The sequence below is a fragment of the Halyomorpha halys genome, unplaced genomic scaffold, assembly GCF_000696795.3.
Source record: "Halyomorpha halys isolate HHAL.00 unplaced genomic scaffold, Hhal_1.1 Scaffold36.1, whole genome shotgun sequence".
Classification (NCBI taxonomy): domain Eukaryota; kingdom Metazoa; phylum Arthropoda; class Insecta; order Hemiptera; family Pentatomidae; genus Halyomorpha; species Halyomorpha halys.
The window spans coordinates 2331594-2345415 of record NW_027108624.1 but is presented as its reverse complement, the minus strand read 5'-3'; the positions used below and the strand labels follow the sequence as shown (position 1 = coordinate 2345415).

The window sequence follows — 13822 nt, the reverse complement described above, 5'->3', positions numbered from 1 at the left end:
CAGAAGGCTAAGCAATTTCGAAATTAAAAAATAACAACCATTTTCTGCTTTTAAACTAGATTTTATTTCCTCATCAATTTCGTTTTTCTAGTAAACAACAAACAAAAATATATTTGACCGTATAATTTAAAATATGAAGAAGATGGTCATACCAGGTTAAACATACCTAATGCCTGTTTAACCTGTCATCTTGAACAGCTCTGATGAGAAACGTGGGGCGAAACGTCGGACAATAAATAGTTGAAAACTATTTTCTTCTTTTTTTGACCGCAATCCTGACCATCTTCTTCATATTTATATAATAAATAAATTCTATAAGAATACATTAAGAACTGAAAATAAAAAATACAGAAAATAAATTAAATCAATTTTTATTTAAATTAATTCAAACTTTCCATGTAACATCATGTCGTATTTTCAGTTAATTAACATAAGGAATAAATTTGCATAAATTTAGAAAAGAATAACTCCTTCATAATTCTTCGAACATTGATTTGAATTTTAAAGACTATACCCAGAACCCTTTATGAGCACAAAAAAAAATTCTTTCAAACTGTTAAAGATTATACAACTATTATATTATGATATTTTACCGTAAACTTTTACCGTCAACTTAAAGAAATTAGGCTCTATTTCTCCTTGGAACAACCGAACTAAAAAAAATCATTGTTTTCTTTTAAAGTCAAATTGTCTGATACATATATGTGTATATACTTTCACCATAAACTACCACAAATATATGTATATATTTTTACTATCTTGTTCGAAACTAGTAATTTTATTAATAATTACAAAAATTATACAAATAGTCTCAACCATCTTTATTAAACCATATTGTATTACGTGTCCAAAGTTTCGGCCGATCCGGCCATCGTCAAGGACAATCTTAATTTTAGTATCATAGCCTCACACTGATGTATAAAACTTTGCAAGTTATTATGCCCTAGTCAATTTAACATAGTCAAAATTAACATTCAATAATAAATTATAATCTTTGATGTTTTGTATTTTATTATCATTAACTTACCACAGCACTATTAAATATTAAAATACATACACACACACTTCACCACAACCTCCATAATTTTAAGAATTTTGATTTGAGTTTCGCTGGGTATTGTTGATTTTCTAACCTTCTTCAGGGCACCTTACTTTGGAATTTCCGATAGAATGTGGTTACGTAAAATACCAAAAAACCAACAACAATCTTTTACTTTTTTTAACGATTTGCATGCAATATAGTGCGGAAAATCTAAATAAAACCTAATTAACAAAATCATTTTAGAATCCAATACACTATGCTATTTGAATTTCTGAGACGAGGCCTCAATTATGGCGACAGATTCTTACGAGAACCTCCAAAAGGAAAAATTCCTTTCAGTTTAATTCCCCGTAAGAATCGGTCATTATTACTGAGGAATTTTAATTGAGAGTTTGTTAGTTAATTGTTGACGACGTACCTTCCCAGGACGCGTCAAACAAAAAAGTGCCCAATATGAATTGATCTAAAAATTTGAATTACCCTCAGTACATCAACAACCAATAATTCGTTATAAAAAAAAAGGCCCCACTCCAAAGGAAATTCTAGAGTTAGGTGTAGTGAAATGCTGGAGTAGGTTAGAAGGTTGAATTAAATCAAAACTCCAAAATATTTAGAGTCTAGGAGGAGTAGAAAGGTATAGTAAGACGCCCTGTAAATATATGTTTATATTTATGCGTTATTGGAGTGAATAACGCTAAGGCCGAGTCAATGCCTTGGGGCATCCGACGTTGGGAAGTCTCGCAAGACTTGAATAAAAAAAAAATTAATTATTCGTAGATACAATGTTAATAAGTTATTGTTGGTCTTTCACCCGTTAAATAGACTATCATGAACCACTCCTCCAGTTTTTTTTGTTACTCTCAACCAATACTTCCTCCCCTTATTCATATAATTTTATAATCAATAATAAAAAAATAATCAGGCCCTGATTTACATAGGAGCAAACTGGGCATTTATCCAGAGTGCTAGATTTTGAGGGGCAGTAGAATTTGAGATATAAAAAAATTTACTCTACAGCAACACTTAAAAATATGATATCTAAGACCCAAATACTTTATAAATAGATGTAAAGATCGTTTAAGAATATTGAGTACACTAAAAGCCATGCCTTACCAATGTTAGTTAAAATGGCCATATCTAACTCTATAACCATTTATTAAATTTAAACAAAAATTACAATGTGCGACTTTAAAAAAAAATTGCAATTTTGTTTTGTGTTTATCTACCTTCATAACCTCTGGTCCAACCAAAAAAAAAAATTTTAGACTTTAACTTTTTTTAATTTATTGATAAATATTACAATCTACCACAGTCTAGGGCAATAAGTAATTGTGAAACTATTGATTACATTCATACCACACGTAAATATATACATTTTTTTGCTAATTTGAAAAGATTTGGCTTAAGTTCAAAGTCTCCCTAAAAAAAAATAGAAAAAAAAATATGCTATATTTTCAATATATCAAAGATTGTTTGTTTTTATTCATTTGAAAAAAGCACTCTTTTAATGATCAATAAAAAATTAAAGGGTAGCTCTGTAAAAAGAATACACAATATTATTAAATATGTTAACTATAAATAACATTATGATGAATAATGTCTTAGGTTGTGTGAAATTTATGTAAGTTAAAACAAAATTTGTATTTATTAAATAAATCAAAAATTGCATCCTTATTAGTCTCAACACTTTTTATTTCAACAGTCCAACGTTTCGGCCATTTCAGCCATCCTCAAGGACATCTTCAATTATAAATTCTTCCTCACATTAAAATTTAAAATTTGTTTTGCAGGCTATTCTGCCCAGGCCATTAATTATAAGTTAAAAACCTATTTTTTTATTTAAAATCATAAATATCTAAATTTTCTTATTTTAAAATTATCCACAAAATCACTACCATATACACAAACCATTTACATAAATTTAAATTTTAAAAGTTATAAATGGTTTGTGTATATGGTAGTGATTTGGTGGATAATTTTAAAATAAGAAAATTTAGATATTTATGATTTAAAAAAAAAAAATAGGTTTTTAACTTATAATTAATGACCTGGGCAGAATAGCCTGCAAAACAAATTTTAAATTTTAATGTGAGGAAGAATTTATAATTGAAGATGTCCTTGAGGATGGCTGAAATGGCCAAAACGTTGGACTGTTGAAATAAAAAGTGTTGAGACTAATAAGGATACAATTTTTGATTTATTTAATAAATAATTACCTGTCTCAAGAAATTGAAATAATATATTTAAAAATTTTTATATTAAACATTTTTTTTTTTAATTGCAATCAATATACATATGTTGAAATATGAAACCAAAGATATTTACTTCTTTAATATGCAAATAATAAGGTTCTGAAAATTTGAATAAAAAAATCATTCTAGCTAGGAGGTAAAAAAATATATTTTATCATGAAACAATGCAAACTCTCACTCCAGGTTGTCTTCCAACAACCTGTGTCTTCTCCAGCAATTATTACCATTAATCTTATAAGTAACTTTATCGTTGTTAACCAACTCACTCAAGACTTTCCAATGAACAAACTTAGTTTTTTGTTATAATTTATCTGTAGATAAAATATATTTAAGGACAAAATATATTTTATGTTTTTAGGATGGATAGGACTTAACCCATGATGCATATTATTTTCCTTTAGTATTTTAGGTCTTCTCAAGAGAAAGGCAATCTGCTTAGTTTCTAAGAATTTTTTTAACAGGTCAAGCACCTCTCAACCTCTTAAGTACTTAAAAGGATTTATATATATTTTTATTTTTATTTTGCATGTTTTAATTTTTTTTTTTTAACTTAACTGATAGGTCATTTACCTCCATTTTTGCAAGCCAAGTGGAAATAAAAACTAACTTAATTATGTAGAAGAACAAAACAAACATTTGATTTCAAAAAGAATTTTTATTTTACAAATGAAACTATTGTTGCCATAAAACAAATTTATTAGTATTTAAAATTTTCTTGTAAATTTGAGTACAAAATCTAGTACATATTTATCAAAATAATTTGTTTAATAAAATATTCCAAAGTCATTTGAAATTTTACATTAAAAATAATAATAAATTGAATAGTGTCACACTACTTCTGAAGGAAGATTTACTCAAATAAATTCAAATAAAAATACAAATTTATAATAATATTACATATAATATTCTATTGTAATATTATATAATAATACTACATTGTAATATTATAAATAATAACATAGAATAATACATACGTATTAGTATTTAAAACTTTTTTGTAAACCTGTATAAAAAAACTTAATACATATCTGTCAAAATACATTATCTACTAAAATATTTCAAATTCATATGAAATTTTATTTTTAAAATAAATAAATAATAATGATAAACTGAATGGGATGTCACACTACTTGTGAAGGAAGATTCATAAACATTAGTCACATTCTTTCCAATGGACATGAAAAATTTTGAAACAATTTCATGAACCAAATGCAAACACAAACCATTTGCAAGCAAATAAATCATCATATATATTTATTAACAATGTTTTCACGGAATGCTGAGATTCAAATGAGGTAAATCATTTAAATAAATGAAATTGTATACCGTATTCTATAACAATAACAGTTGAAAACAGATTTAACATATTGAATAAACTGTTCTAAAAATCATAACATAATTATAAATATATAAATATATATGAAATAGATTTAGTAATCCTTAAAAAAATTGAATTCAATTCATGAAATATCATAAAAAATACATATTTTTAGGATAAAACTTTACAATTGAAAACATGGTATGGCTATTTTAGCCTACTGTATTCTACAAACTAATTAAATTATCAAAATTTTTACAGTTCATTTAATAAATTACAGTTCAATAAACGTCTTATTAATGTACATTTACATTAAAAAAGTTAAAAAAATTAGACATTTATAACATGCAGGCAAGACTTTTAACATTAAAAACATGAATAATGAATTATAGTGGTCTATACAATGGATTACAGGTTTGCAACTTATGTACATGCAAGATTTTTTTTTTATAATTTTTTTTTTTTTAAATATTTCTCAAACAGTCTTATAATCTTCCTTCAGTTATTTAAAAGACAAACCTGTGGGCAGTTTTGTCTAATAATTGTTCTTGCTATCTCATAATCCCCTGAAATAAAATCAATTGTAAGTATAAGGATATTCATTTTAAACAGAGCTTCTGACAATTGGACTATTACCCCCATGTAGCAGAGGTATACTTTTTAAATATTAGAACAACATATTAAATAGAACAGTTGGATATTTTATTTCTTGATATTTAGAGTTGGAGATAGTTTAATAGTTCTGATAATATTCACTACCATTTATCAATACCATTGATTAACATTTGTATACTTCCTTATCAAATGATCCCATAAGTTAAATATGTTAGAGCATGTTTTGATGTTTTTTCAGTACTAATAACATTCGGAATTCCACTTTACTTTTAAAAAAATATCACATATCTGACTTATTTAGAACTGGTAATCATGGTTATCATTACATTGTTAATCAGCACTAAGAGCACACACTCATAATTACTAAAAATCAGAGAGGTAGGGTGAGGCAGTGAATAAAATAGGAACTAAAAAAATGACATCTAGGAAAGCAGAAGATTTGTGGAACATTTTTGTTTAATTATCTTCAATGATAAAACATTATAATCAACCAATATTTGAGTTCTCATTTACATTTTAGTTAATTATTCAGATAATTATTATTCAAAAATTTTAGCTTTGTTTCAAAATTATTAGGGCAAATTTCCTTAGATTTAGCACCAAAGTCACTCCACGGTGATCCCAAAAACTTTACATCAGCATTCTCCAATGCTTTTTTTTTTAACTTTACAGGAAAACTTTCTCATTAGTTAACTGAAAACTCTCAAATTAAATCCCTACAATCGCAGCTGACTTTTAGTAGAATATTTTGTTTATCATTTAATAAGCAGTCCTTTTGTACGTTTACAATTTCAACAGTCTTCTTTCTTTGATTAAAATATTTTGCTATTTAAATTTAATTTTGTCTTATTTTGTATTTTTTTTTTTGTTTAAACTAAAATATTAGATATTTGAAAAAAGGTTAGTGCATAATAAATATTTATTGGCACTATTTTCATCAAACTTTTTTGACAGCAACCTGGACTATCTTCTTTCATTAATTACGTAGAGATAACTAATAATCTTCTAACAGATACATCATAGATAATATTTTATATAGTCTAACTACTAATGATAGGACTTTCAATAGTTAACACTATTGATAGTACTATTGAACTATCTCCAACCCAATTGACACTGGGGTCAATTAACAAATATGTGATGTAACATTATTTTCAAAAAGCATGATAAAATTATGGTCAAGAGCAATAAAAATATTTGCAATATATGGTGAAGCATGTAATGTAGTAGGACAGATAGCATCAGAAAAGGTTTGCCAAACATACAGGGCTATCAATGACAGATAAAGATCAAAATTGATCTTAAATTAAAATTTATTTATAATATATCACTCCAGAGATACTTATTATATTGTAAAGATGTTTTAAATTCATAGAAATTTAAGTATGATAGTTGAGTGAAACATCATTATCAAGCTTATAGAAACTTTACAAAAATTATTTTTAGAAAAGCAAAATGATTTCAATCTACTTTTTCATGGATTGGAAAATTATCACCATTCCCACTGGACAATATGAATGAAGGGAGTAATTTAAAAACTAAAAACTAAATAGCATCCTTCAATCTTCAAATTTGATATCGTTTCATTTCCGATTCATTATAGCCTAGTCCAGATACATAAACTTTTCTACATATTCAATTATAATTCCTGTAATATCTATATCATTTTTTATAATACAAATGAGAAATTCTGTTTTGTCCATATTTATTTTGAGACCTAATTCTTTGCCACTTTCTTCAACGGCCAACTCCTAGTAATAGGAAAGTCTAAGAAGCCTGGATGCTTCAAGAATGACTAAAATAAACAGGTAAAATACAAAATTAACAAATGGATGACTGGAAGATATTCATGATATATCTCAGGCAATGAAATGATGAACTCATGAAAAAAGATAAAAATTTGTCTACCATCAAACATAGTATCACAATTGTAAACAATGGATCAAGGAATAATATGGTCATTCAAGTCCATCTTAAGGAAGAAAATAATACAACATATTGTTCAGTCTATCGACGGAGGAAAAAGAGAACAAAATTCAATGTTCTTGACGGAATTCTAAATTTCCATTTAAGATTTGTGGATGCATGTTTCTGAAGACACAATAAAAAAGTGGCTCAGGCATACTAGCCTCTGAAGAAAGCCTGAAGGATTACATTCTGATGTTGACCTACTAATTAATAAGAAAGCTCGGATATTAGAAACAAAGTCTCTCGGTCCTCTCATATTCCTTAAAAGTGAGTAATATTGTATATTCTTTGATTTATAATATTCATATTATAAACTTAGTCACTTGAATAAATAAGCAAAAATTACACTCAGTTACATAGCATTTATATTTACATTTCACTGTTTGCTTTATTTGTTTATATTCTATAATTATGTTATGAAGCAATGTAATACAAAATAATACATACCTAAAACTAGTTCGATATATAATGCCAAGGCAATTATATGTACTGGAACTTCATTTCTTGAACCTTTAAGAACCCAGATCTGAAAAGAAATTTTCATTTTACAGTAAATTCAAGATTTGAATATATAAGCTTATGATCATTACCATATCAATAAACTAATAAAATCACAAAATATTTATTCTAAAAGGATCCATACCTTATCTAAAACTTAGGTTCTATGCTCGGCAATGTTTTGTTTTTTTTAATCCTTAAAAGTTAAAAAAAAAAATATGTAAAGTTTAGTAAGTGTTAGGGGTATGCCAAAATACCAACTTCATTCCAAGAACATAGGGTCTTTTTTTGTTGGAGCTTGGCCATTACTTATTGAATGGAATGTTATTAACTTCTAATAAAGTTCCACCATTCCTTCATAATTTTACTCGACTAGCCACAAATAAATAATATAAATTATTTATTCATATTTGGACTATTAAAGACTATCCAGAAACATTAATTACATACTTATTTCTACTAACCTTATGAAACCAATCTAAAATGACAAGATTGTCCTCTTAATTATATCTCATTCTGCCTCTCATGTGTTCATCCATCATTTGAGAACAGACTACCTTTTAAGTGGTATATATCAAAAATATTTTGAATGCCCATTTCAGTACCTGTCATGCCATAACCTCACTAATACTTGTCAGAAGCAAGTCCATTCCATATTGTTTAAATGTGGTAAATCTCTAATCAATTCATGTTTCTTAGAAAAAGAAATATTTTACCCAATACCAAATTTGGTAAAACTTTAAGACATACTTCATTCTTCTCATAAAATAAACAGGGACATTTCAGGTCAATAAAAAACAGTAGAAATCAAAACATTTTGATTAATGTTTACTTTGAGATTTATAGTAAGTATAACATTCATAACCAACCAATTATAACTCACCCAAAATATGAAAATATGAAATCATCCTATAAAAAAGTCCAACATTCAATTCTTAAATGTCTGGTATTAAAGTTGTACACTGAAACACCTGCAGCTAACCTTGCATGGAACTAGTTTACTTGTGGTGAGAATTTTATTCTTAAGAATCAACAAAGACCCATAATCATTGAATAATAATTTATGAGTGATTCAACCTACATAATTATAGTATTCAGACACTATCAAAGCAAGTAAGCAGGCCCATCGTAAGTTTCTGGGAAAAAGTTTGAATAGTTATTCCCTGCATCAATAACAAATAGATTTATACAATAGCCAACACAACTTTATAAATTAAGGTCTACACATAAAATTTAATAAATAAAACAAACTTAAAAATATGTTTACATGTTTTAGTAGATCAGATGCTTTTTCGATTTCCCCATTCATGGTGAGGACAGCAGCGAGATTATAGTAAAGTACAGCTTGAGAACTAAGCTGAGATTTCGGGAACCAATCATGCTTCTGTACTTCTTGTGAAGGATCACATTCATTAAACTGGGATGGATTCAGAACATCAATAGCTTCTTGGAATTTATTAAGAAGAACAAGAGATTCAGCTAAATACAATTTACCCAAATACCTGAAAATCAGAAAAATAAAAGATCATAAATAACCAATATGTAAAACATAAATATAATTTACATAAAAAAATGATCCTTAAATGATTATCAGGGTGAATCTGTAATTTTTACAACAGATCTATACTTTTGGGTTAGAAGTATAGAATAATTACTCAAGTATTTTGTCTTTCAAGTTTCCATACAAGATTTTCACAAAGCTCCTTCCATTGGCTGAGGAAACATTATACCAATATCAAGTTATTTTCGGGTTATTAAAATTGATTGATCAATAATTTAAGTGCAAGAGAGGTTCTAGAGAAAATTCTTGGTATAAGATGAAAATGCATTATCTTTTCATTAATATAATGTTCATATTATTATTATTAACATAATATGATGTGAATGTATGACAAAATTAAAGCCTCATTTGTATGCTGTCCTACATAAGTTCAGCATATCATCCAAGACCAAAGACTTCATCAAAATGATAGGAAATATCAAACGTGCTACAAAAATCTAGATAGATATCTCCCTTGAATTAGCTTCTGATTTAGAAGTTATACATATAACATGAAATTAACTACAAAAACAACACCACAATGATCAGAACCAACTCACAATTGATATATTTCTTATTAAAATTGGCGATACTAATGCTGGCATCAAGTTAACAGTCTGTTGAATAACCTGGACAGAATTTTGACATAATCAAATAGAAATTTAACAGCTATTTAAACATCTAAGCTCAGTAAGATGAAAGATGACATATTGAAAGATTCACTGGAGGAATAGATAATAAAAATATTAAGAAATATTATACATATGTAATAGAGCATTCAATAAGGAAGATTTATCACTAGCTGATAGCAAATTATGTATTTCCAATATGAAATTCAATTTTACTTTATCTTATCTGAACAGATGTGTATATTATTAAACAAAAGAATAATACTTAGTACATCCCAATATTTGTACAAATAAAGAATACATCAATAACCAAGAGGTTACCTTCTTTTTGCATAAAAAAACAGAACTTTCTGCCAACATTTTAACATTCCTCATGCACATTCTGTCCTGGAGCAAAAATAATTTGTGCCTAAATTCAAAATTTGGAAGAAAGATGACTTTGAGGTTATACTTTAAAGACCACAAAGATCACAACAACAAAGAACGCTAAGGAGGGGTTTTGGGTACTCTGCAATAATGATTATTTACTTTGAGGTAAATTAAAGGAAAAAGTTCTTAAGGATAGCAATCATATCCCAAAACAGTCAAAAGACAGAATCATAAAATACCTTACCCATATATTAAAAAATAATGTCACAAGTTATATTGAGCATAACATCAGCAATTTTGAATTGAATTTCAAAACAGATTAAAACTCTGATAATAACTAATCTTATAGCTATGGGGCTTAATTATTCCAGTCAATAACAATGGCAGTATTGTTTTGTTTTTTTAATTTTAATATATTTTAAGGAGCATCCTTAAATAATTAAAAACTTATAAATAGGAAAGAAAATACATACAAATTATGTATACAATCATTCAATAATAATGTAATGGCATAAGTGGATAAACTGATAAAAATAATAATATATTAGAAAAATAACATACTTATAAACATGACAAGTTGCATCTGCGTACAGCATTGCAGCATATTTATGAGCTTTAAGAGGGTCACCAATAGTCAAATGTACATAAGAACAAGCAGCTAATACAGCTTGTTTCAACTTGCTGTTACTTCCAGGAGGGAGAAGTACATATGAATTTCTAAGGCATATTGTGGCAAATTCTAAAGTAGGTACAGGTACAGCAAATGACTGAGGATCAGAGCTGGAAGAATAAAAAAAAACTAGATAATTATATAACCAAGGAAATTTAATGGGTAAATAGTTTAAGCAGGAAAATTAAAGAACAATTAACAACTACAGTTTAAAAAAAAAAATCTATATCTATATATATATAAAGACATATATGTGATGTCTGAGAATGATGGGGTGTGTGTCCCAGATTGCATAGTTATGGATTCTAATACCACCTTGGTCAGTCAATATTTATTTTATAGAGGTTCTAAATAAATCTTGGCATTCCCACTCTGGAGAATTATAGGTTTTCAGTGGAAAAAAAAAACTTTTAAAGTTTTATTTTGTGAATACCAAACACAAAGGATAAATTGCTGTATATAAATTCAACTTTAAATTTTCTTTCCACAAACTGTACAGTTTCTAAGTAATAAAATAAATCATAATTTTTGTGTTTTTAATAAACTAAGTCACAATCTCATCTTCTTTTTAAAAAAATTATCTTTTGGAAAAAATAAATAAATATATACTCTCTCTGTGAATATGAAACCAGAATTTGCCCATAACAATATTACCTGCCAATGCAGTAACAGTTAATCTGTATCATTAGTGACATTTTCTTGGTGTAACATCAATAGCAATGAGCATGTCAAATTTTTAGGCCTGGAAAATACAATTGGCAAATAGCATTGATTTTCTGTATCTTATTGAAAAACTGTAGCAGAATTGCATCAAATGCTTGTTGAAGCTTATGGTGAGCATGTCTTAGAATGTCACAGTGCTTTGAGTAGTTTAAAAAAAAATTATTTAAGATTTCAAATAACATAATATATTACCTAAAAGCTGAGTCTTTATATAATTTACTATTTAATACAATCTTCTTTTGTAAACCACTTCCAACAGTTTCATTAACTAACAACTTCCTATTTTGAATGAAGTTGAATAATCCTTCATTGTCCTGGAAACAAACAAAATCATTTTTATTTTATTTTTTCTCGGAAATTAACTGTGTTTGGAATATAGGGCATTAATGATTATTACTTCTTAGGAATCATTTTAGTTCAAATGGCTATTAACCAACTAAGTTTTCTTCTTTGTCACATGTTATATTACAGTTTGTAAACAAAATGATTAACCATCAGCCAAAATTATCTTTAAAAGTAAAATGAAATATTTTGGGATACTACCATAATAATTTCAAAGAAATTGTCACTAAATGGCAACAGTAGCACTTTAAGATAATATAATCTCAGTGCTAAACAACATATACAGAAGACTATCTAGTTTTTCCACAATTTAGTGGAAGAGTCTATAATAACAGAGAAGAATCAGTTTTAACAGCATTTCAACTTTAATTCACCAACACTTAAAATATTAGTTATTTGTTCAATCCTTAAAATTGTTTAAAGAAGAAACATTTATAAAAGGTAATCAAGATAAATGTTCAGGGAATTTTAAATAAGTTCACTCGTTAGGCAAAGTGAGAATTCATGACCACTCATATAAATGTTTTGAATGTAAGATGATGCTTGCATTTAGGCCCTTACTAATTACAATTGGTAAAAGTTTTTTTGACCGCACCCGGACCATATTCCTTTCATCTTTACACACGGTCAATCAATAATCTTCCGGTAAAAGTTTTTGTAATCATGTAAGAGGCATAAGGAAGTATGCATATTTCTATGACATGCTCTTAGTATATGCAATACCTACGGTAATTAAGACAACCTAAAATGCATTAGGGACATATTTTGCTATCATGCTAGTGTTAATGCAACAAGTACAAAGCATTTAAATATATTATTAATAACTTCATCAGAGAAATTCAGAACATAATTAAATTAAATAATAATTTATCAGTATTTTTAATTGTAATACATTCCTTTTTATAAAAGATATTTGACAGAAATTAGGTTATCATCAGAACTCTATCACAATACTCAGAACACCATCATTGTTCACATCAGAACAATATTATACATCACACCAAACAATAGTAGTAACAGTTTATTGAGTGCTGACCCTATTGCCCACATTGGAGACTTTCATCAGGTCTACAAGCAACAAGATTCAATAAAGGTGAAAATACTGTAAACATTTAAAGAATAACATAAGATATAAAAATAACCAAAGTAAAATGACAGAAATAATCAAACAACTTAAAAAGTAATAACAGATACAATAATGCATAGATAGATGATTCCTAGCTTAATTTTATATTATTATAAGTGACAATTTTATAATAGTTATTTATTTCTCTTGTGTTAGTATATCTGTTGTTACTTTGATTATTTTCTAAGTTTTTTATTATTACTGTCATTTTACTTTAATTTTTTTCATTTTCTTGTCCTCAAAGGGACTGAATCAAGAATGAAATATCTGGGAAAACCTTAGGGTTTCACAAGTTGGAGAAGTATTGGAGTAACACTAACTGAAATGGTTTAGCCATAAAAGTAGAATAGATGCTGAAAGAAATATTAAACGGATGATCCAGGGCAGACCAGAAGGAAAGTTATGCAAGGCCGACTGAGGCATATGGATTACATCACTAGGCTTGGTAGAGTAAGAGGCTGCTCTATGACAGAAATGAGAAATATGGTGAATGACTGCAACAATTGGAGAAAACCAAAAATAAACCTCCATGCCTTGTGGCAACTTGGGGGTAAAAAAGAAGAAGAGAATTTTGTAATTACTTCTGTCACTTCACTTTTTCATTTTCATAATTGTCATGTCTTTATTCTTATACAATATTTTCACTTTCACTGTCTCGTTATTTTTGTTTATACCAGGGCATTCAAAAAGTCCTGTCGTTTTTCGTTTGTTCGTTGTTTATTTTGATTCT

General features: G+C 27.5%; 1 protein-coding gene across 3 annotated transcripts in view; it reads right to left on the bottom strand.

Annotated features, from left to right (window-relative positions):
• Positions 1-4106: 4106 nt before the first annotated feature.
• LOC106686842 (CCR4-NOT transcription complex subunit 10) overlaps positions 4107-13822 on the bottom strand; it is a 62056-nt gene continuing 52340 nt past the window's right edge. Inside the window, exons 9-13 of one of the 3 annotated variants that reach the window (XM_014430405.2) lie at positions 11817-11938; positions 10793-11011; positions 8961-9195; positions 7643-7721; positions 4107-5178 (exon numbers count right to left, since the gene is read on the bottom strand). In XM_014430405.2, coding sequence (XP_014285891.1) covers positions 5111-5178; positions 7643-7721; positions 8961-9195; positions 10793-11011; positions 11817-11938 — 723 coding nt within the window. In that variant the 3' untranslated portion in view covers positions 4107-5110. The remainder of the gene's footprint in view (positions 5179-7642; positions 7722-8960; positions 9196-10792; positions 11012-11816; positions 11939-13822) is intronic. The other 2 variants (XM_014430411.2, XM_014430426.2) reach the window with 2 other exon arrangements.